We start from the raw sequence: 25,000 nt of genomic DNA, 5'->3' as shown, positions 1-25,000 counted from the left end.
GTGCAAAACTAATCCCCACACGTCTGTGTGCTACTAGTGCGCCCGCTAGAGTCGATCTCCATTAACCTTTGATTTTCTTCTCTAAAATCAGGTTAACGACTTAAAGACTTCATTGGGATTGTGAAGCCATACCGATACTACTTTACCGTAGTTGTGTGATCTGATCTTGCATCTTCTATCGTACGAGTACAATCGATTGATTGGCTTGAGATCGTGAGAGTTCTCCGATAGGCAAGATAAAGAAGTCACAAACATCTTCGTCTCACTGTTTGTGATTCCTCGAGAATCCGCTTGTGTAGTCAGGAAGGATTGTAGAGAGGTGATTGATTAATCTAGGATGTTCTTCGGGAATATAAGACCGAATTATCGATTGGTTCATTTTCACCTTGATTTTATATCTTAAGACGGAGCAAAAACTAAGGTTTATTTGTGGGAGACAGATTTATCCTTTGATAGACTTTTCTGTGTGAGACAAATCTGTTTATTATCAAGTCTGTGATTTTGGGTTGCATCAACTCTTGGTTGTGGGTGGGATCAGTTAAGGGAATCAAGTGCGTAGTATCCTGCTGGGATCAGAGGCGTAGGAGTACAAATGTACCTTGGATCGGTTGGAGACTGATTGGAATTCAACTATAGTCCAGTCCGAAGTTAGCTTGGAGTGGACTAGTGTCTGTAACGGCTTAATACAGTGTGTATTCAATCTGGACTAGGTCCCGGGGTTTTTCTGCATTTGCGGTTTCCTCGTTAACAAAATTTCTGGTTTTATGTGTTATTTCTTTTCCGCATAATATTTTATATAATTGAAATAATACAGGTTGTGCGTTCGTGATCATCAATTGGAAATCCAACCTTTGGTTGTTGATTGATATTGATTGATCCTTGGACATTGGTCTTTCATACCGTCCAAGTATTCCTTGTATTTGATAAAGACTCGCTATTGTTTTTAGCTTGAGTAAAAATCAAATCAAGAGAGAGATTAACTCCTTGAGATACTTTTATCTAGATTGAGTCTGACTGTCTAGTTGATTCTCTAGCAAAGTACTTCGGAGTTAGTCCATACAGATTGCTAAGCGAAATATTGGGTGGTGTTGTTAGACCCCCGCTTTTTCAGCAGTCCAAAACTCTTTAAGTATACAATAATAGTTTTCGCGAGAGTCAGGACAAAGAAAAATCAGGGCCTTATAAGGAGTTTTACTTACAAGGTAAGCATATACTCTAGATCAGCAACATAAGATGCACTTTGTCCTGAAAACCTATTGGTCGAAAGATACCAGCAATCAAAACACAAATAAGTTAGCTTAGAAATTTTTTCCTGAGAGAACAAAATTATCCAGGCTCTTCAGACTTGCAGCGTATGAATATTTATAATTCTCCCAAGCTCAAATGAATTTGTCTTCTGAAAGATTTGTCGAGAGATTTTATTTAAATTGCGCAAGACAGCTATAAAAAACAAACAAGGAGGCAAAAGGCGATAATACTATACAAAGAAGAACACTAAGATAGGTTTAAAATAATTACAGGTAAGTTAGACTTCCTGGTGGGTACCATTTGCACTTTTAGCTTTTCCAGCTTCGACAGCTTTCTTCATCCACCTAAAAGGAACACATTAGCAAATATTCATTTAATGAATTATTTTTCGAACTGATTGCAATACCTACCAATTAATGTTGTAACGACAGTGGAAGCATGGTCTTTTGCAGTAATAATTCTATGTGTAGCAAAAATGCAAAACCATCAGAGCAAAGAGGGCTAAAAGGCCTCTTCACAGGTAACTGTGACATTGTATAGACATGAGTGGAGCCCATTTGAGAGGGGCCACCACCAACTGAGGCAGGACCAAGAGTGCAGCCAACACATCTTCCTCAGCATTGTTCCTCTAAGGAGCAGTTTGTGTCGGTTTCCTTCCTACCGGTACATATATTGGAGCTGCCAGCTCCCAAGAAGAAATTCCCCACCCACAACGGTCAGGATCATACCATAAAAGATCACACATAGGTCCTTCATGTGGAAACTATTAACCCAAGACAAGGACATTGCATGAAAGAGAACAATCATCAATTAAGAACACAGTGGAAAATATAATAAAGCTTTAGATGACCGATGAAGTATGCGCAAATAAAAGAAGATGTATATTATTCAATCTAAAGTAAACAAAATACGACAATGGAAGATTTAATATGTAACTACCTGGTCCCAGTTTTTCATTGATATCTTGCATGCATCTGCAGCGAACCATGCTTCCATTCTACATAAGTACCATTGTAGGACTTCATGGGCAAGACCTTCAAGTCTACACAAGAAACAAAGAGGAAACAATATATTACCAAGAGAAAAGAGGCAACTAGATCAGCCATATAATATGCACAACTAGAGGAAACAAAGAGGAAACCTTCATGGGAAAGACCTTCTAGTTCTTCAATGACCTGCTTTGCAAACCAAGGAAAACTTAATAGAAATTAAAATAAGTTTTATTGTTCAAGAACCATTAAAGACTGAAAAAGAATAATAAACAAGTTCATAATGATGCCTGAAAACACAACAACAACATCAGCATCAAACTCAAAAATAATCGCATAATATCAGAAATCAGATTTCTACAAAGACAAGATCACTTTATTACCTACGGTGATCAGTATGTGGTGCTCTACCAGTTTGAACAGCTTTCGCACAGCCATTGTGACCATGGCTAACACTTGCAATTCACAACCATACTCAACACCACCTGACGCAGCCACCACTTGCAACTGCAATAACAACTTCATCATAATAACCACCAACTTCAGTTCATTTGCACCCTTCTGTAGCTGCAACACCATTTCAGTCTCATCTAACCATCCACTAACACCATTTGCCTAATACCAACAGCAGCACCAAACCCTTGAAAATTATCCACTGCAACAATCATTCTCATTCATTCCCACCAGTTCAATCTCCTGCAGCAGCTGCTTGCAAACCAACAACAGCATCAGCCTCAACCAAATTCAATCACCACCAACTCCTTCTGTAGCTTCTTGCCTGCACAACAACTACCAACACTGACTCATCCTGCAGCATCATTGGCTCCATTTTCTATTCCATTGCAGCTACCACTACAACAACCATTCTCCCTGCAACAAATCTGCACACATTCTCAAGCCAGCTTCTGCATACCAACATCACTGCATCTCCATACTCAGACCTTTTCAACTGAAATCAACACCTATCCTTTCACTACACTATTCAACCACCATCTTATCTTGAGCTCAGACCACATAGATTCACCACCAACCCTGTATTGTCCAAGTCCTCGTCATATTTTCCATCGAGAGATCAACGACAAAACTACCATCTCTTCACCTTGAAAAATCTCAGCTCAAATGCAACAAAACTACCTTCTTCTCTCTAATCAAAGTTCAAAACATCGATTTAAATCTCAAACCACCAAACCCAGTCTTTGATTTCTTCTTATCTATCACTAAATCGAAACTTAAATCAATTTTCAAACCCTAACTTCCTCCCTCTAATTCACCCTAGCCTTTATAACCCGAGTTAATACAGATCCACCATATCCTCTTTCTGTTATTCAATCCACCAATTCCTGCTTCGATTTTGCAAAAACTCAATACTAACTTCAGAAACCCTAATTTTATTTCTTACTGATTCGTCGTTCTTCAATCAATAAGAACCCTAACCAAAATCAAATCACAACCTTAGTAAAACCTTCCTTATCCATTTACTTCTCCAGATTTCTTCTTAATTAAGATGAACGATTTCTCAGTTCATGCTATTGAGAACTGAAAAAAAAAAAAGCGAAGAACAACAAAAAAGAATAAGTTGAGAAGAAAAAAAGCGAAGAACGGCGAAGAAGAAGAAGAGAAATGAGTTTCTCTTCGACCTGTTTCTTCTGAGAGATCGAGAGAGAGGAAGAGGAATGGAGAGAAAGAGATAAGATGTAATAATGTGGAGTGAGAATAAAATCTAGGGTTCAATGATTGAGATGCATCTCGAGAATTAAATGAATGGTAGAGGTATGATTTTAGGCATACACGGTGTAGATGAAAGGTTAAATAGCACGCATGTGAACGACACACGCACATACTCCAGGTGTTACGACCCATGTGTGACCAAGCGTGTGACTGGCACGCCTATAAAAAAATTCGTAACGGACTTAGCGGCTTCTGCATGTGACGAATATTTTGTAACGAACTTTTGTAACAAGAATTTTGTAACGGCCACTAAGCCGTTACGAATTCCTGTTACGAATCCAGAAATTTGGTTTAGTGTTATAATATACATAAAAGAATATGCTTTCCATTAATGTTTGTATTGGTCATCGCTTGTTTGCTTGCTTCCCATCTAGTTGTAGCTTGCCAAGATATTTTGCTTTGTGCTCGAATGATCATCTGGTAGAGGTTGTTGCAGCTGGTTTCGATTTGGATGTTTTTGATGTTGGTAGCCTCCAGATGTATTCCCCACCTGGTTTCGTTTTGGATGTTTATTTTTTGTTTTGGAGGACTTTTTTATGTGATTCATCAAAAATTTCTGTTTTGCTTTCTCTTGTGGGCCACGTTAATTTCATGTGGAACTGTTTCCATAGCGCTCAATAAAGCCTGTCAAATTAAGAAAGCCTATGATTAGTTAATGGTGTGTTTGGATGTAAAATTTTAAAGGTGGAATTCATAGCTCCAGGGGATTTGATGGAATTACAATTCCCTTGGTACATTTGGTTGCTCAAATTTCTTGGATTCACGTTTCCCTCGGGATTTATAATTCCACCAAATCCCACATTTTGAATACCAACTCTCCCCGTAAGATTTGCTAGAAAACTTAGGAGGGATTTATATACCCACTTTTTTTTAAGCTTAAAAGTCATATTTTTCCTTCTAAACAGTCTCCAAAAAAATACATGGGATTTAAAACAAGGAAACTTTAAGAATCCTAAGAATTCTCACTTAGCTACCAAACACACGAAGAATTTACATGATTCCCGGTATTTGTAATCCCGTGAAATTATATATCCCTCAGAATTGTGAATTCTACATCCAAACTAGAGGTGTCAACGGGTCCGGGTCCTCCCGGGTATCACTAGACCCGGACCCGGACCCTACTTATAAAGGTCGGGTCCGGTTCCTAACGGTTCCGGGTCCGGTTCCTAAATTTGTGGACCCAGAACCGGATCCGATTAAATACCCGGGTACCCGTCGGTTCCGGGTACCCATTGGGTCTAAAGAAAACTATTTAAAAAATCTCAAAAACTTAATATATTTCTCTTTTTAGCTTGGATTTAAGTAATTTTTATAAAAAAATTATTATTATTTCCTATGAATGTACTAAATAAAGATTAAATGTAAGAGAAAAAAATTTAAATGAGTAAAATATCAAATCTAAAACTAGAAAAAATACTTATAATTTTGCTAAAAACATGAATAAACGGGTACCCGATATCCACGGGTACCCGATATCCACGGGTACCCAATGGGTATTACCCGTTTGGACCCGTTTAAATTCGGGTCCAATCGGGTAATTACCCGCCGGGTCCTAAATAGCTAATGGGTCCAACTTTAGGACCCGGAACCGGATCCTAATATACCGGGTCCGGATCCGGATCCGGGTAATGGGTACCCATTGACAGCCCTAATCCAAACACACCATAAAGATTGATTCTTTAGTCCCGTCCATCCATACCTATACTTAATCACACGTCCCAACATCTCCCAGCTCAGGACCATGGTTCACCTTTTTTTTCTAACAATAATACTCTTATATCTTATTATTTCTTCACTGGTCACACTTTAATGGTTTGCCTGCATTGGTTACATTAGATAAGTATTTCATTCTCATAGCATCAATATATACATGATTAATTAGAAGATTGAAAATACTATTTATAGAAGTAATACAAAAGACATTGCGATTTTACAATTTTATCTTCGATTTTTTGGTTTGAACTTTTGGCAAAACAATCATTTGAGATGGTGGAGGAAATTGAACAATTACAAAGTAGTACTACTAGATGCCTGTACCGGAATAAATGGAAGACTATATTTTATTTTTCAAGCTCTAAATTGGTAAATCATCATCTCAGTACTGATCATCTTCAAAATTTCTCTAAGGTTTTTGGGTTGTTTCTCTATGAAGAAGAAAAAAGCGAAAAACAATGAAAAATTTTCATTTGAAGGATCGATGGTAGGTATTTTATTCGACTCAGAGGTTGGGTGCGTCGAGTAAGGGGTAATCTCGTACCGGACTCCAGCGGCCCCTAGTCAGGGGTGTCAAACGAGTCAGACAGCGAGTCAGAGGGTGTCAAAAATGAAAAACAAACAGTCTGACATCTGACTCGGTGCGAGTCAGGGGTTGACTCAGACCTAGTCGCCGAGTCAGATGCAAACAAACATGGTCCTAGTTGATTTCAGATAGTTTACTGCCGGTGGTCACATAAACAAAAAAGTTCATAAGATTGTTCCTCATATTTACCTGGTTCTCTTAAAAGCAATCGATGGATTCACAAAGAGCACGCTTTGTAATTCAAAACCTTGCCAACGTTGTTAAGTTTTTTAAGGGCATAGTCAATTAGTTAGTACAGAGTATAGACTGTTTAGCAAGTAGATTAGCTTTATGTTGCTTCACTGTCTTTTCTGAATTCTGTAAGTCATTGTTTTATGGGTGTACAACAAAATTAGTTAAACTTGTGGGATGTTTGTGCCAAAAAAGTGTACTACACAGGTCCAGTGAAATTAAATATGGACACTCCTATAATGTCAGTCTGCACAGTGTGCCAAAAACACCACCGGTCCACCACCACCACCAGAGTGGGTCTTACCTAGCCTGCTTTTAGTGTAATGAGCTGAGATGATCACGACAAAATACACCCAAACTAGAAACTATACAAACAACTTTTTTTCACGCTCACCAAATATGTAACTCTCGCCTTTTCCTCATCTTCTCATCCATTTCCCTTCCTTTCCTCCTTCAGTCCCCCTCAATATCCTGTGTACTCAAAATAGGCGATTCATTCCATAAAACCCTAGCTTAGTTTTCTCATTCTAGCTTTAAAGATCTAAAAAGATGGGTAGAGCAAAGATAGAGATAAAGTATATAGAAAACTCAGCTTATAGACAAGCAAGTTACTCAAAGAGAAGGTCAGGGATTACGAAGAAAGCTACTGAACTAACCGTTCTTTGTGATGCTCAAGTTTGTGTCGTCATGTTCTCTAGTACTGGAAAACTTCATGAATATGTTAGTCCTTCTACTACGTAAGTCCATTCATTCCTTAAAAAACTACTCATTTTTTCTTCTTTATCCCGGCAACATCTCTGTGTATTTTGATTTTCTTTTGTTTATAGGTTGAAGGAGTTTTTTGATAGGTATCAAAGGGAGACTCGTGTAGATCTATGGGCAGCTGAACAAGAGGTTATTTGTACTCTAATCTCTTTGTTTTTGTATGTTTCTTAATTGATTACTAATACTGGTTTGTTTATATGTTAAATAACCGTTTGTAATCCACTGGATAGGCGTTGCAAGAAGAATTGAGAGCACAGCAGGAGATTGGCAGGAGACTTAAGAAAGAGATTAGGTAAATGATGCGGATGAATTGTGCAAGTTACTTATTTTAACACTTGCAGTATGGATTTCTTGCTATTTCATTATGAATGGTATTAATTACTTGGGGGTATGGTTTGCAATAGCCAGAGGACTGGGCAAGACGACTTGAGTGAATTAAGCATTGAAGAACTGCGTGGACTAGAGGAAAATTTGGATGAGTCTTTGAAAATCATTCGCAAAAGGAAGGTAAATCTAATGTGATAAGAAGATCTGCAATGATATTTTTTAGCTGGAATTTCAAAATTATGTTCATTTTTGTATGCCTGTAGCTGCAATTCATTTAGTGAACTAATTCTTGACTTTGTCTCTTAATACCTGAGTTGTTCTGTTTTCACTAAATAGAACATTGGAACTATAGTTGGGTGCCTATGTTTCTGCCCATTTAGTTAGAGGTCAGCAACTTTGTGGATCCAATACATTATCGGTGTTCCATGATAAGTTCAGCACATTTTGATTTCGTTGATTTGGCTTAGTCATATGTTCCCATTTGGTTCATTTGAAAATTGAGTTTTTGTTTGCCTCATGAATTGATAGCTTCTGGTACTGGAATCGGGTAATTGACTTGTGAACATGAATCGCATTTGACTCTAAGCTAACTAGTTTGATCTGTTGTTATTGAGTAACAGGATCATGTTCTGACCAGTCGGACCAATATCTTCACCAGAAAAGTACGTATATATAGTACAACAATTTCCTTCTATTCTCTTATAGCTTTCTTTCATATATTGTTTCCTTAACTTTCAACTTGCATCATTGTGCTCTGTTTTGCAGATTAGAAACTTAGAGGAAGCGCGCAAACGTCTCCTACGCTCAGTATATGTAAGTTTCAGACTCAATAACAATATGTATGTTCACCGATAGGTCCTTTGGTTAGGAACTACAGCGTGCAGGCTTAATACTATAACATCACTGATGTGTTGGTGAATTATATTCTTTTGTTAGGCTAAAAAAGAGGAGCCCTACTATCCAGTTCCTGCTGATAATGAAGGAGACCATTATCCTGAATATGTAAGTGCCAATCCATTTATGCTCTCCAGGTTTTGCTTTTAAATTATAGCGTGGACGCTTAGTATAATTTAATGGATGGTTTAATAATCTGAATTGGGAAATTCCGTCCTTGTATAATTGGTCTTAGGTCCAAAAACAGGAGCAAGAGTTCTTCAGTGTAGTTCCTGCCAACAATGAACGAGATCAGCAATCTAAATATGGATCTGCCTCATTATCAGTGGGAAGAGATTTCATCAATGACCGTGCTGGTGATTTTGAGAGTTCGGAAATCGCATTCCACCAGCTACAACCAAGCCACACCAATCTTAATGATGAAGCAGGAGGAGTATGTCAATCCTCCTATATGAGTATGATCCTTCTGTAGAAATGCTATATATCCTAAGAGCATAATCTATCAACATTAATCAAGTAGCTCTTGCAGCAATAAAGGACCTTTTAGTAGGCTCTCTGGTACAATTTTGGCGTCTAGTAGTGAAAATCTTGTAGCAAGAAAGAAACTTCTTGTAGTCTTTTTCTGTTCGATTTTGGTGTCTAATAGTGAAAATTTTGTAGGAAAAAAAAAATCTAATCTCTGGTAGAATTTCTAAAAGTTTCACTAGCATCTGCAGGTTGACATCTCGATGAGAAACTCAGGCTGGATTTCTATACAAGTTGCAATTAGGAAATCCACTTTTTACAAGAACCCAGAAATCTTGGTACTCAAAAGTGAGTTATTCGCGGTAGATGAAAACTATAATGATCTATATGGAGAGAATACTAAAGCCTCTACTAGTAAAATACAAAGCACATCTCCATTTCTACCGCAAAATACCAATTGCATTGGACCCTATACTTTTCATGTGTTTTGCCAAATAAAAATGTCCTTCGCTGTTCATAAGACCACCCTTCTTCTACAAATTGGAAGAACCAAACAAGTAAAGTATGTTTTAGATACAAACTTTAATCCAGCACTAGAAAGATAAAACCAAACCGAACCAAACCGGTAGAAGAAAACTGAACCTAGCCATTTATTAATGGTTGATTTTGGTTTAGAAAGATAAAAATCCACAGTGACGGTTTTGGTTTTGGTTTGATGAAAAACCTGACCGAATACCAACAACAATACGGATTTGCTTTGATGTAATTAATATCAACCATTAGATCCACTTTAGATTAACTATATTCAATTTTATGTGTAGATTTAAACTATAAATGTTATGTGTAATATTTTGTGTAGTGATATTTTAATTTTTCATTTTTTTTATGTATTTTCTTATTTTAACTGTGAGTTATATGAAACTGGCGAAATAATGGTAAAATCGGAACCCAAGAGTAAAGCTAAAAACCGAAACCGTTGGTTAATGGTATGGTTTTGGTTTGACAAATTAAAACCGGGAGTAATGCATAGTTTCGGTTTTGGTTTTGATTTGATAAAAACTGAACCGAAACCGACCATGTACACCCCTTTCCAGCATTGTTAGTCTATTTATCTTCCACCTAGACGTAATATTAACACAAAATTAGTTAAAAAAACCAAAATCAACAATTCCTGGGTGAAAAGGACATTTAGATTTCGATACTGTTTAAATGGACAAAAATGTAAAAATAATCAGGATGTAAACTGTTTCATCCTACCCATTTTCAAATACTTTTTCCGGTTATGCTCATAAGGTGTTCACATAAATGCTTGAACCGCAAAAAAAAAAAAATAGAACAGAGAGATTTTTCTACCAGATGGAAGGAGATGGAAAAGGAATGGAGGGTCAAATATTTTAACAATATTTTAACTGTCAAAGTTAGTCAGCTGACGATCAAGGTGTTTTGCAAAATGTAAAAGTCATCTAACTATCTTTTAACGGTCTTTGGTTAGTTTACGACCCAAACACATCAACTACATGTTTTACGACCCAGACCCTGATATGGCCAAAAACATACGATCCTTTTACAAAATATCTCAAAAATAAACCAAAAAGAAAAGATGAACATGAACATCATCTCGTAGCATTACTCATTCTTTTTAAAGCAACTCAGAAAAATTATGAACATCATTCAAAGTTTATCCCGTCTGTGTGCGTCTAACGAGAAAATGAGATCAATCATGAATACAACAACGAGTCAAGCCAAGAGAAAAATAAGAACAAATCCACCTCTTACTCTCTTTTAACCGGTTACACCTCATCATCACTGATTTCATTAATCGTTGAAAAAGGAACAAACTAATATTAATGGTGGAGGTTCATGAGATAAGCACGGTATACTCCGGTTTAAATTTGCTTTACCTAATCCGGTCTTCCTCCTAATAACGCTCCTAGTACTTAACAAAAGATCCCTAATAACCCTCCTAGTGGACCCAAGGCGTAACCGCCGGCCGTATATGATGTCAAATTAATTGCCTGTAAAAAACTGTAATTATTTATTAAGAATATTTTTTTTAATAAATCTTTAAATTATAGAGGCTAAATTAGTCCCATATAAAAGATGGAAACTTAAATTCAAGCTATCACTATTAATCTTAACCGTACATCTAGTATTTTGGGCTATACATATATGTCATTTTAATGATGGGTTTTCTAAAAGAGAGAGAAACGAAACATGGGTTCCTCCGAAATTTCCAAAGGAACCCATATGTTGGGCTATAGATATATGTCATTTTAATAACATTTACAAAGGAAGAAATCGATGGATACGCAAAGAGCACATTCTCGTAATTCAAAACCTTGCCAACGTCGTTAAGTTTTTAATGGGAGAGTCATGTAAGGGCTAAATATCGTACAAGACAGATCTACTACTCCGTTCTAATCAAAATAACCTTAAGCACGAAGATACAATAATTATCAAGAAATATGGCGAAGAATAATTACGCGATAAAAGATGAAAGGTGCGAATGGCATCTGCAAGATAAATACAGTACGATGATCATCTCAACAGAAGAAGCACAAAGGACTAAGTAGCAGCGCGACAGGTAGAGAGAGCTCTCAAAAGCCTGGCGAATAAGACAAACCGAAATAAAATCAGTCAAATGAGATCTTGCACGTGAACCATAATTGTCTTCTACTGGTATATTTGCCTATATAAGTGTTCAAAAATAATAGAGAGAGAGAGAGAGTTCAGTTGATACGAGAGCCAAGGAATTTAAAGTATTTGTGAAACTACTCCCAAATGAAGAACACAAAGCACAATCTTTCTTCTTTGTTTCTTCGCCAACCAATACAAAATACCTCCTATATACAAGAGTGTGATCCTAAAAGATAAATGATAATCCAAGCAAATATCCTAAGCTAGGTAACAGTATATGCCCCATATCTCCTAAGATGGGCAAGATATTATACAGGATACAATGCCAAATATATTACCAGATACAATGCCAAATATACCGAGAATATATTTGGCTAATACCCCCCCTCAAGTTGAAGCATGAAGAGTCGAAATGCCCAACTTGAGAAGAAGAGATTGGAATTGTTTACGACCCAAAGCTTTAGTGAGAATGTCAGCTAGCTGAGAAGCAGTATGAACATAAGATAGAGCTATAGTACCACGAAGAAGTTCATCACGCACGAAATGGCAATCAATCTCGATATGCTTGGTTCTTTCGTGAAAAACAGGGTTGTTAGCAATGTGCAAAGCAGCCTGACTATCACAATGAAGAGGAACCGGTGCAGGGTGCTTTATACCAAGGCTCCGGAGTAAACCTTTTAACCATATAATTTCACAAGTGGTAGAAGCCATAGAATGGTATTCGGCTTCAGCAGAAGATCGAGATATCGTTGTTTGCTTCTTTGTTTTCCAAGAAATAGGAGATCCTCCCAGTAAAACAAAATGTGCAGTAAGGGACCGACGACTGAGAGGACAACTAGCCCAGTTTGCATCACAATAAGCATGAAGAACAAGAGTAGAATCAGATCGAAGGAGAATACCTTGTCCAGGACTACTCTTTAAGTAGCGAACAACACGCAAAGCAGCATCCCATTGCGAGTGAGTAGGACGTTGCATAAAAAGAGATAAAATATGAACGGAGTAAGAGAGCTCAGGTCGTGTGATAGTAAGATAAATCAACCTTCCCACCAGACGCCTATAACGAGCGGGGTCATCCAAAAGCTTGTCTGACGCAAGAGCCAATTTGTGATTTTCCTCCATCGGAATGCTAGAAGGTTTAGAACCAAGAAGACCTGTCTCAGTTAGAATGTCAAGAGCATACTTACGTTGACATAGAAAAATCCCTTGTGAACTCCGAGCTACCTCAATACCAAGAAAATATTTCAATTTTCCCAAATCCTTCATATGAAAACACTTACAAAGATAAGTCTGAAACTTACGAATAGCAGAGCTATTATTTCCAGCAATAACCAGATCATCCACATACACAAGAATGTGCAGAATAACACCGTGTTTCCGATATACAAATAAAGAATGATCAGAAGCACTGGTAGAAAAGCCATATGAACGCAAAGCGGTTGCCAACTTTGCGTACCAGCATCGTGGAGCTTGTCGTAAACCATACAGGGATTTACGCAATTTGCACACTTTGCCAGACAAACCATTACTAAATCCAGGAGGTGGTCGCATATATACTTCCTCATTCAAATCACCGTGAAGGAAAGCATTATGAACATCCATTTGTACCAATTCCCAATTATTAATAGCAGCGACATCCAAGAAAGTGCGGACAGTGACCATTTTGACAGTAGGAGCAAAAGTCTCTGTGTAATCAATCCCTTCCTTTTGATGATTGCCAAGGACTACCAACCTGGCTTTATAACGCTCAACTGAACCGTCAGATCGACGTTTGATACGGAAGACCCACATACACCCAATGGCAGTCTTCCCTGGGGGTAGAATTTCAACTGTCCAAGTTTGATTGGCAAACAAGGCCTCAATCTCACGTTTCATTGCCTCACGCCATCGAGGATCAGCCATTGCTTCCTTAAAAGAAGTAGGCTCCTTATCACTTGAAATAGCTGCAAGAAAGTGACGATGGGCAGTAGAAAAAGCATTACAATTCACAAAGTGAGTTATAGGGTAGGGAGTACCTGAGGATTGGATAGGTACAGGAGAAGAGTCGTGGGAAACCAGATTTGTGTTAACGTTCTTCCACTGAACATATTCTCGATGCCTTACATTATCTGTACGTGTACGTTTACCACGACCAAGCTCATCGGCAGATAATGAACTTGCAGGCATATCATCGTGCACTGAAGATGGTACAGACTCAATGTTTTGAGAAGATACGGCAGGTCTAACGCAGAAACTGGACAATATCGCTGCTGATCACGAACTGCTGAGAAGTAGTGTCCAGACTGGACGACTGATTTGCTGAAGAACTACCAACTTCATCTTCAGAAGTTGATTGCGTCGAGTGCTGTAGTGGAGGAGTAATTGTCGTAACGTTGTCAGAGATATCCAGACTGGACGACTGATTTGCTGAAGAACTACCAACTTCATCTTCAGAAGTTGATTGCGTCGAGTGCTGTAGTGGAGGAGTAATTGTCGTAACGTTGTCAGAGATATCCGGCTGTAGAGGTGGAACAAACGCAGCATCTTGGAAGTCATCAGTGTGTGGGAAAGAACACACATCACTCGAATCATCGGAATACAAAGACTGAAGTTGTGACAGTTCTTGGGGATTGGCCAAAGGGAAGTTGTCTTCCAAAAATTGAACATCCCGTGACTCAAAATAACTTCCTGTAGAGAGATCAAAAAGATGCCAACCTTTCTTCCCAAAAGGATATCCAAGAAAAATACACCGTCGACTGCGACTGTCAAATTTGTCAGAAGGATGAAGATTCTTCGCATAACATAAGCATCCAAACACTCTAATGAAATCAAGATTGGGAGCAGTTCCATACAGAAACTCATAAGGTGTTTTGAAGTTGAGTACACGAGAAGGAGTTCTGTTAATCAAATACGCAGCGGTTAAAACACATTCTCCCCAAAAATCAATAGGCAAAGACGCCTGAAAACGAAGAGCACGAGCAACATTGAGAATATGACGATGTTTTCGTTCCACCCTAGCGTTTTGCTGAGGTGTTTTGACAATGGAAGTTTGATGAATAATACCGTTCATACGAAAATGTTCTGTAAGACCCTTAAACTCGGTCCCATTGTCACTTCGCATGATTTTCACCTTTTTGGAAAATTGTCGTTCAATCAACGCAAAAAAATTTCTCATTAAATTAGGCACCTCATCTTTAGTTTTCATTAAGAAAACCCAAACACAACGAGAATAATCGTCCACAATAGTCAAAAAATATCTTGAGTTGCAAGCCCGATTAGCGCGATAAGGACCCCAAACATCACAATGGATTAACGCAAACAAATCGGTTGCTTTATTATCACTTAATGGAAAAACATTACGAGTCTGCTTGGCTCGATAACATATATCGCAAGCATGAAAATCTAACTGACCAGTAGTACCACAGACTGGAGGCAAAAACTTCAGAGCTTGCATGGAAGGATGTCCAAGGCGTTTGTGCCATAAAGATGTAGAAGAAGCCCCAGATACAGCATTAACACGAGTTGGTTCCCACGACATTAGGCAATAAAGCCCCTCCATAAGTTTACCCGTACCAATCGTCATCCCCAAGGTATGGTCCTGTATAACACACTCAGAGTTAGTGAATTGAAAACGAATGATATTCTTAACATGTCGAGAAGTTAAGAATTGAGAAACGGAGATGAGATTGCAGGTGAATGTTGGCACAAAAAATACATCAAATAAAACAAGAGATGGATTCAACTTGACAATGCCCATTTTGGTCGCCTTAATGCTTGCACCATTAGGTAAACCTATTTGAACAGGTTTAACTGTACGAAGAGAAAGAAAAAGAGATTCATCACAACACACATGATTTGAAGCACCAGTGTCGATAATCCATACATGAACACCCTTACCATTGAGACGAACATGATTCATAGATGCTGAAACGTCACTAATAATAACATTAATTTTGACAGATTCAGAAGAATGTTCAACTGAAGATTGTTGAACAAATGACTCACCCATAGATCGAAAAAATAAAAAATGACTCACGATACCATAAAGTATTTGTGAAACTACTCCCAAATGATGAACACAAAGCACAATCTTTCTTCTTTGTTTCTTCGCCAACCAATACAAAAGACCTCCTATATAAAAGAGTGTGATCCTAAAAGATAAATGATAATCCAAGCAAATATCCTAAGCTAGGTAACAGTATATGCCCCATATCTCCTAAGATGGGCAAGATATTATACAGGATACAATGCCAAATATATTACCAGATACAATGCCAAATATACCGAGAATATATTTGGCTAATAGAATTATTCTAGAGAGAAAAAGAAAGAAGCCATTATAACTTAACTTTCATCTCATATTTCTCCATTTTTGTACACAAACAAGTCTTGTAATCTTTATAAGAACATCAAACATTCAATTCAAAGTGTTTGAGAAGATCACATTAATGTCAAAGTGGTGAATAATATCATTAATGTTTGGATTGATTCATATTTACAACCGGTGTAGTTGTGAGATTTTCCGCAATTACAAGTCAATTAGTCGGTGTAGACTGTTCAGAACCCTAGCCTAGTTTTCTCATTCTAGCTTTAGAGATCTAGAAAGATGGGTAGAGCAAAGCCACAGATAAAGTTAGGGGCTCAATCACAGGTTGAAAATACTACTTTTAGAAGTGACACAATAAGCTTGAGTAATTGACTTAATTGATTTGCCAAGACTAATGACTTGATGCAAATGTTACTACTTAGATGAATTAATTAGTTCAATCTCTTTTGATTTCTATAGGGCAGGATTATTTTTTAAACGAAAAACATTTGCAAGTAGACACAGAACTTCTTCGGAAATTCCCAATTATGTTTTTGGTAATACCACATTTATTTAAAGCAAATGATAGACCCATTATTTATAAAGGGGATACCAGTTCTACTAAGTGCTGATACCGTTTAATATAGGATAAAAAAATCCCACCGATACTGGCCGTTGGATGGTATCAGCACTTAATAGGACTGATATTCTCCTTTATAAATCCACGGAAGAAAAGAACCGTGATTACACCGAGGAGTAATCCAATGGACACAATGAGAGTGTGATTAGCATCTGGTTAGGAAAGGGCAGAAGTGAGCCCCCTTCCCTCTCACACTTTTTGCGGTATATTTTTTTGGGGTTGTTAATCATTTTTGATTTATTTGTTATTGAATGGCCAAAAAATTGCAACTTGACTCTGTCTTCTTCTATTCAAAAATATGGGTGAGGTGAGGTCTTTCTTGGATTTCTGAAAGCTGACTGACACAGGCATGTGCTGTTGGATCAGACAAACTAATCTAAGACGCCTACGGTGATAAGTGATTCGTACAATTTTGTCTCATGAATTATCCTGGCCGTAATAATTCAGTGGCCAACAATTGCATTAAGTTTGAATGCCAAATCTTTCTTTCGTCCCAGTGTTTCACTAGATCCGACTTGACTCTCTCTTCTTCTCCAAGTTTTTTAATAATAAAATGTAAAGTTTTCTTGTCGGGTTTCAAAATTGACTGACAAACCCATGTGTTGTTCGATCAGTCAACTTAACCTAAGACAGCTATGTTCATTCGATTTTGTCATCCATATTCTGTACTTTGCCTGAAATGATCGCCAAAGATATTGGTTGCCAACTGCGTGGAGCTCATATATTCATTTGCCTTGGGATAAGCATCAGAAAATTTGCTCTCTTTAGTGCAACACAAAAAATGTGTTGCAGTCTTGCAGACTTGCAGGGTTGCAGACTTGGTTGTAACCAGAGGCTATACGATTTTGTTTCAAGTGTAGTCAAACTCTTGAATGAAGTTGGGTATTAATCTATTGAAATACAGTCCTGGTTCTTTCCCCTTTTTATGAGAGTGGCGAGGACTGAGGAGACACTAGTTTGGTTATTGCAAGGGTTTAGCCTTTGCATATATTCCTGAAGGTCCTGAGCTATTTGTAAACTCCCTCAGCAGAGTTCTAGCTATAGAAAAGATGGGTAGAAGAAAGATAGAGATTAAGTTTATAGAGAACACAACTAAGAGGAAAGCAACTTACTCTAAGAGAAGGTCAGGGATTCTTAAGAAAGCTAGAGAACTCTCCATTCTTTGTGATGTTCATGTTTGCCTCGTCATGTTTTCAAATACTGGAAAACTTGCTGAATATATCAGTTCTTCTATTACGTAAGTTCATTCTTTCATTCACATACTACTCAGTTTTTGCATTTGGAAAGCCTGCAACATCTCTTTACATTTGTCTTTGATTTTTTTTGGTTTAGGATGAAGGACATTTTTGATAGGTATGAAAAGAAGACAAATATAGATCTATCGGCTTCTGAATACGAGATTGACAATAAAGATCTCTTGAAGGTACTAGTCCTTTTAGATTTTTACTGTTTATTCTTCTTTTCGTTGTTTTTACTGATGATTAAGACTAGTTTATTTGTATGTGTAGAGTTTGCAAAGGGAATTTAGAAAACAGGAGGAGATTAACAGTATACTAAGGGAAGATATCAGGTAATGATGGATGATTTGATACTAATTATAACACTAATGCTTGCTATTTAATGATGAATATGGTATTTATTTTTGTTGGAAGAGGCAGAGGACTTAGGGTGAATTTTGCAATGACGAACTGTGCGTTCTTGAGGAAGATTTGTTTCGTTCTCTGGCTAGCGTTCGACATCGCAAGGTAACAAAATAGAACTACAAAACAGAAGGCCTCTTGCGACGGCCAAAAAACGTCCCAAAAGGACAAAAAACCGTCCCAAGAGGTATTAGGGACGGTTTATGTACCGTCCCCTGTTCCACCGTCACTAATACTATTTGGCCATGTTTTCTTTTTGGGACGGACATATTTTAGCTTTGATTTAAATATTTTATGACTATTAGGGACGATCAGGCCATCACCGTCCTAAATATCCTTCTTTAGGGACGGTTTTTTCAAAACTGTCTGTCCCTAGAAACCTTCTTTTTTGTAGTAGGATACTCCTAAGTGTAATTCCAACACTCATATCTACTTTCTACGTATTAGTATATTATTCTAAACTAACTAGTTTGATTTATGGTTATGGGGTAACAGAACTATCTTATGACCAGTAAGAAATTACCGAATAATGTAAGTACAGAAATTTACTTCTATATATTTATTTATTTTTTTTGCAAACAAGGGATTTTTAATAATTGAAATGTGAGATAACTACATTATTCATATCCTCCAAGATTGCACTGGCAATAAAGGTTGGAGGATAGCCTGACCAAATATATTTTGTTTAGTCCTTCAGTTGTAGGACTAAACACCATTTTTTGCTACTTTGCAGATTAGATTCGAGGAAGCACGTAGACGTATTCTCCAGCGCTCGTTATTTGTAAGTTTTAAACTCAACAATAATAATATAATCTCTGCTAAGGTTCTTTTTTTTTTAACAAACCATCGGCTTCGTTTGGTCTTAGGCTAAAAGAAAGGATCAGGGATCTCATCTCGATGCTCTCAATGCAGTTCCATCTCAAGTTACTTTCCAACAGCAACCAAGCCAGCCCAATCTTCTTGATGCAGCAGGAAGAGAATACTTCAATTCTAACAGTTTGCACTAGTACTTTCTTTCAATGATCCAGTAGTACTTAGGCGAAGTGTCAGGTTATTGTGTGACTCTGACTTTAGGTTTGTGACGTTTGTCCATTACACTTTGAGCTAGTACTTCGCATTTATGTGAATGGATGTTTCAGCACTACGAGTCTACGACTCCAAATTGGTTCTTTCATATCGTATCTATCTTTGGCTTTTCTTCATTAAGCATTTAGGTATAGGTTTTTTGTGGCCATGTCTTTAGCACTCTCTATTCCTTGGAGTGGGATGTTGTTTCTCGGCGCTCTTGGTGTTGTGCTGAGAGCACAAGAAAGAGATGGTTTAAACTACTAAGTGCACTACTGTTTGTGCTCATGAAGCGAATTAAAAAAAAACAACAACAAAGAATCAAGCTTAACGGATTCAATGAATCAAGGTGTTCATGATTCATCATAAATGAATAAATAAAAAGAAGTTGGGGCTTTATTTCCTCTTAATATTTGATTAATAATCTTCATAAAAAAATCTCCATTGATAAGAACGATATAAAAAAAATCTCCATTCATAAGAACAATATCTAAGTTGGAATTTAGCTTTTATTACGTTGGATCGTAATTAAGGTTAGATAACTAATAAAATTTTATTAGATTTGTGAAGGGCAGTTCGGGTGAAATTTTAATTTGCTAAAAACAGGAAGAAAAATATAGACAAATGTCAAATTCTCATTCGTTCCCCACCCCCCATCCATATTTGCCCCCATCAAAAATTTTCTCGTTAAATTGCCAAATAGCAAATGTGGCCATTAAATGTAGTAATCGCTAAAATATAGCTATTTGCCCTTATAAGCAAAGCTGTTTAGCTTTATAGCAACTCATAACTGCAGTTGCTCAGAGCAAACCTCCTTAGATTTGTCTCTTTTTTTTTTTTTTTTTTTGCCCCACAGAGTAAAATCTTTTTGTCTATCATACTTTCGATCCTAATTCTCCACACTAGTGGATCAATATTTGAAGTCATATCTTTTGGATTCTCTTGCATGGGGTTTTCAAGTGTTGATTAGTCAAGAGTAACCAACCACTAAGCATGCTTACTAACTAGGCACATGTATTCCATTTTCCAAAGTCAAAATTACCAAATGATACTTTCTTTGATTGAAAATGCTATTTCTATAAATGACACAGAGACATCAATGTAATCGTTAATAATGGTTTCATCTTACATTTTCTATTTTATATCTAGGTCATGTGCCGTGGGATGGTGGAGAAAAATTAAAAAAATTAAAGAACAAATATACTATGGCAAAAAGAGGGTTTGTTTTTATTAAGATTATATGACACCCAAAAGGTTTATCTCAACCAAGGAGAAACCGAGAAAGGTGTTAATGTCCAGTAATTTGGTTTTGTCAAATACACATGATAAGCTTGTCTTTGACTTGAGTAGTTCGGGTATTAAATCCCCAGGTATATTTATCTCGGTAAATCCTTAGGTACATTTGTCTCATATTATTTTTTAGCAACACCACATCCTGGAATTCAGAATTTGTAGAGAAAAATACCTAATAATCTTCGATGGTCAGTTTTTTTATAAAAGTCGTACCCATGTTTATCAATTATTATGAGTTGATTTTGTTTGCATTGTTTAAATTTCGAAGATTCTAAACGATTCTTTTAGCTGAAAAACTGCGGACTACCGGATGTTATTTATATTTTTCTATATAAGATTTTTATTTATGAATTATTAGAAATAAAAATCTTAAGGTTTGCACAATGACCCCTGATTTACTCGTTGGTTCCAGGGAGCTTGTAGAATAACCTTGTACATTATATATGCCATGGAACCTAGAAATGGTTCAACTCCATAACCGGTTGTAAAATGCTGGCCTTTCATCGCATCTGGGAAGTTGATTGTATTCAGTGGTGAGTCAGAAATTAATAGCGCGTTTGGATACAAATTTTCCTCTGAATTTTGCTTCTTCATAAGCAGAGGGGAAGCAAAAGCATTTTGCTTCGTGGGCCAAAATACGATAAAACTGAATTTTGCTTCTTCATAAGTAGAGGTGGGAAAACTGAGAAACCGGAAGTGAAAGTGAAATAGTATCATTACTTTGCAAAACATAAGGAGTAGATACAAAAAGTTATGAGCTGCAAATGCATATAGTTCGTGTACACATACTGTATAATTAGCTGGGATAAACCCATAGATTTCAGTGTAAATCTAGAGTTCGGATATAGAAAATGCGTGTCGTGTTTGTAGGTTGATGCATCTTCTTTGCTCATCGAAACTAACTGAATTTGTTTATTCATATATAGTGTTGTTACTACAATACATCCCTGCATTTGTTTATTTCATATATTACATTAACATGCGTTATCGTTTCTTTTTCGTGGAGAATCGAGAGTCTTGGAGAAGACACTTGACAACATACGATTGATTTAAAAGCTAAAAATTTTAAAGGAAAACTTTACTTACCGTGTTTGGAGTTTTACGGAAGTTATAATTTAATTCGGATGTCGAGTACCTATCATATTCAAACCCTTTTTTCCAAAACACATATTTTCTATGAAAATACAAGGAAAAAATAAATAAAAATTCGCAATTATATATTCATACTCCCTCTGTTTCTGAAAGACTGTCCTCTATTCCTTTTTCGTCAGTTTCAAAATTGTGTCCAGCTTCTGTTTATAGTCATACTTTTTCAATGAACTCTCTAATATACCCTTGAATTCTTTATAATCATAAATCCATTTTTAACGTGACTCAATTTAAAATACTAAAGAAATTTAATATAATTGAGGAAACAAATATATCCTTCATTCCTTTTAAGGAAATATACATTTAACTCTAAAAATTAAATTCCTTATAAAATTTATACTTCATAAATTCGATATCTTTTAAATTTTCTTTTTATATTTCGTATTTATAATTCTCAAATCAATTTTGGATTGTCTTTATTGGTGGCATTTTTATTAAAATAAAATAGATAAGTAACTAAGGGTAGTCAAGTAAAATAATATGTTCTCCTTAATATTTTGAGAAAGTCAAAGCGGACTTTCTTTGTGAAACGAAGGGAGTATCTTTTTTCTCCCCCTATTTAATGTATTCGCCCCGCCATACTAAATCGAAAATGATTTTCCACGGGAGACAAAGTCTCGCGCACACCAAATCAAAATGTATCGCCAAATTAAAAGGGAAAAATGCCCGGTGCATAATACGGGCACAAATCTAGTAAAAGGCAAAATATTAAGTAAAAATCACGACCTATTCTATTCCTTCTGCTCTCTATTTCCTCTTTGCTTTTTCCATGAACTAATCTACGAAATGAACGAAATTGGTGCTTCTGCCATGAATCAACTAGCTAACATGTCTTGTGTTGTATATGTATATTTTGTTGTTATCAAATGCTATTAGGTGTTATAATACAAATTCTTTTCCATGGGCAATGAATTTGTTTTCTTTTTCATGCGCAATGAATTTTTTTTATTAAATATGTTCTTCTTGTTGCCTACCTTCTCCTAAAATCCTGGCTCCGCCACCGCATAAGAGAGAGAGGTAGTTTTTGTTCGGATCCTTTGCTCGGTTCATAAAGAACCGACCACGTTTATTCAATCAATTTATTTTCTCCCCCTGGTGTCCATCGCATCCGACCCAGTTTTCTAGTAAAAGTAGGTGGGGGTTTTTGTCTGGAATTTGAAAACTGACTGACACACGTAAGTATTGTTTGATCAGTCAACTCACCTAAGACAGCTAGATATTCGATTTTTTTCTCGTGACCCATCCATATTTTGTACTCTCTCTCTAACTAGTACAGTGGCATTTAAGTGCATTTAAGTTAGTTGAACAGTCCCACTGAAGTCATCGCCATTGATGCTAGTAGCCAACTGCGTGGAGCTCATACATTCATTCGTCTTGGGATAATCACTTGAAAAGTTGCTCTTTTTAGTGAAAAAAAAAAGTTGTGTTGCAAACTTGCAGATTGGTCATATAGCTGGATAATTTTTTTGTCCAAGTGTAGTCCATTTTGAATGAAGTTGGGGTCTTTATTGCTATACAGACAGCACAGGGGTTCATCTTTCCCCTTTGTATGAGAGAGTGGTGAGGAGAGACTAGTTTGGTTGTTAGACTTTGCATATTTACCTGAAGGTCCTGAAGCTGAACTACTTGCAAACTCACTCAGTAAAGATCTAGCTACAGAAAACATGGTTAGTGGGAAGAGAGTGATGAAGTATATAGAGAACACAACTAATAGGCAAGTAACTTACTGCAAAAGAAGGTCAGGGATTATGAAGAAAGCTCATGAATTATCCTATCTTTGTGATGCTCAAGTTTGTGTCGTCATGTTTTCTGAAAGAGGCAAACTTCATGAATATGTCAGTCCTTCTACTACGTAAGTTCATTCCCTCACATACTAGTACTCATTTTTTTGCATTATGAACACCTGCAACATCACTTTACATTTTTTTGATTTTTTTGGGGTTTAGGATGAAGGAGTTGTTTGATAGGTATGAAAAGAACACTGATATAGATCTATCGCCTTCTGAATATGAGGCTGGTAATGTAAATCTCTTAAAGGTACTTACTAGTCCTTTCTGATTTTTGATTTCTGATGTTTGATGTTTATTCTTCTTTTCTGTGTTTCTACAAATTAATAATACTAGTTTATTTGTATGCACAGACTTTGGAAAATGAATTGAGAAAGCAGAAGGAGATTAACAGTACGCTAAGGAAAGAGATCGGGTAATAATAGATGATTTGACACTAATTGTAACACTAGCTATATATGTAATGCTTGCAATTTCATGATGAATATGGTATTTATTGGTTGCTTATGGGTTGGAATAGGCAGAGGACTGGACAAGAGGACTTGAGTGAATTTAGCTATGGCCAACTGCTTGTTCTCAAGGGAGATTTGCGTCATTCTTTGGAAATCGTTCGACATCACAAGGTAACGTAATAGAAAGATCTGCTCTGATACTTTTAGTTGTAGTTCCACCACTCATATCTGATTTCTATGTATTAGCATTTCATTGTAATTAACTAGTTAATTTAATCTGTGGTTATTGGCAGAACCATGTGGTAACCAGTCAGACCCATGTATAGAAGAAATTTACTTTGATTCTATTATATTAATTTTTCCTTTAGGCTTCAGTTGTAGGACTTACACCATTTTTTGCTACTTTGCAGATTAGATCCGAGGAAGCACACAGAGGACTCCGCGTAAGGTTCCTCCAGGGGTCTCATCTCAATCCTCTCAATGCAGTTCCATCTCAAGTTACTTTCCAACTGCAACCAAGCCAGCACAATCTTCATGATGCAGCAAGATGAGAATACTTCAATTCCAACAGCTTGCTCTAGTACTCTATCAACGATCTGAGTAGTACTTAGGCAAAGTGTCAGATTGTGTGACTATGAGTTCAAATTATACTTTGAGCTAGTACTACGCATTTTGGGAATGGTTCGAATGGATGTTTCACCCGTGACTCCAAATTGGTACTTTCATATTGAATCTATCTTTGACTCTTCGTGATCAAGTATTTTAGATATTATACTAGTTTTTTGTGGCCATGTTTAGCACTCTATTCCGTGGAGTAGGATGCTGATTTTTGGCTGTTGGGAGCTCTTGGCGTTGTTGTGCAGCTGTGCTGACAGCACAGGGAAGTGATGGTTTAAATACTAAGTGCAAGAAAGAAGTCTTTTGTAGTACCTTTTCCAGTTTGCACTTCTTCATGTACTGTATGATTAAACAAAAATTCTTTACAGACCGATCTGAAGAAACCAGCTCAAAACCACCAGACACAAACCCATTCCCGCACGTCTTCCGAAAGCACGGATTTACTGGAACCCACAAAAAAGAAAAAGGAAAAAAATTGTGTGTCTGAGGGT

The 25,000-nt window shown here is 36.9% G+C and overlaps 3 protein-coding genes and 1 long non-coding RNA gene across 7 annotated transcripts; 3 read left to right on the top strand and 1 right to left on the bottom strand.

Moving 5' to 3' along the window:
• Positions 1–1,106: 1,106 nt before the first annotated feature.
• LOC113342911 lies at positions 1,107–3,888 on the bottom strand. 4 transcript variants are annotated; one of them, XR_003356910.1, is made up of 5 exons: positions 2,621–3,888; positions 2,390–2,423; positions 2,188–2,290; positions 1,659–2,011; positions 1,107–1,582 (listed from the first exon to the last, which is right to left on the bottom strand). It is a non-coding gene; the product is annotated as an uncharacterized LOC113342911 (long non-coding RNA). The 4 variants fall into 4 exon arrangements; XR_003356909.1 differs by having other exon boundaries at positions 1,457–1,592; XR_003356908.1 differs by having other exon boundaries at positions 1,107–2,011.
• Positions 3,889–7,044: 3,156 nt separating this feature from the next.
• Positions 7,045–8,953, top strand: LOC113342939 (floral homeotic protein PMADS 1-like). Its single transcript, XM_026587303.1, has 8 exons — positions 7,045–7,232; positions 7,323–7,389; positions 7,491–7,552; positions 7,665–7,767; positions 8,208–8,249; positions 8,353–8,400; positions 8,524–8,589; positions 8,717–8,953. Exons 1-8 carry the CDS (start codon positions 7,045–7,047, stop codon positions 8,951–8,953), a joined length of 813 nt encoding a protein of 270 aa, XP_026443088.1.
• Positions 8,954–17,554: 8,601 nt separating this feature from the next.
• On the top strand, positions 17,555–18,079 carry LOC113342937 (floral homeotic protein PMADS 1-like). The gene is made up of 3 exons (XM_026587302.1): positions 17,555–17,742; positions 17,838–17,928; positions 18,014–18,079. The coding sequence occupies exons 1-3, from the start codon at positions 17,555–17,557 to the stop codon at positions 18,077–18,079; spliced, it is 345 nt and encodes a 114-aa protein (XP_026443087.1).
• A 4,911-nt stretch (positions 18,080–22,990) lies between these two features.
• LOC113342912 (floral homeotic protein PMADS 1-like) lies at positions 22,991–24,648 on the top strand. Its single transcript, XM_026587285.1, has 5 exons — positions 22,991–23,504; positions 23,599–23,689; positions 23,793–23,854; positions 23,960–24,062; positions 24,302–24,648. Exons 1-5 carry the CDS (start codon positions 23,317–23,319, stop codon positions 24,440–24,442), a joined length of 585 nt encoding a protein of 194 aa, XP_026443070.1. The 5' UTR covers positions 22,991–23,316; the 3' UTR covers positions 24,443–24,648.
• Positions 24,649–25,000: the final 352 nt, after the last annotated feature.

The sequence above is a fragment of the Papaver somniferum genome, unplaced genomic scaffold (genome assembly GCF_003573695.1).
Source record: "Papaver somniferum cultivar HN1 unplaced genomic scaffold, ASM357369v1 unplaced-scaffold_5, whole genome shotgun sequence".
NCBI classification, from domain to species: Eukaryota; Viridiplantae; Streptophyta; class Magnoliopsida; order Ranunculales; family Papaveraceae; genus Papaver; species Papaver somniferum.
The sequence above is the reverse complement of the archived record's forward strand: the minus strand, read 5'-3'. Positions and strand labels throughout refer to the sequence as shown.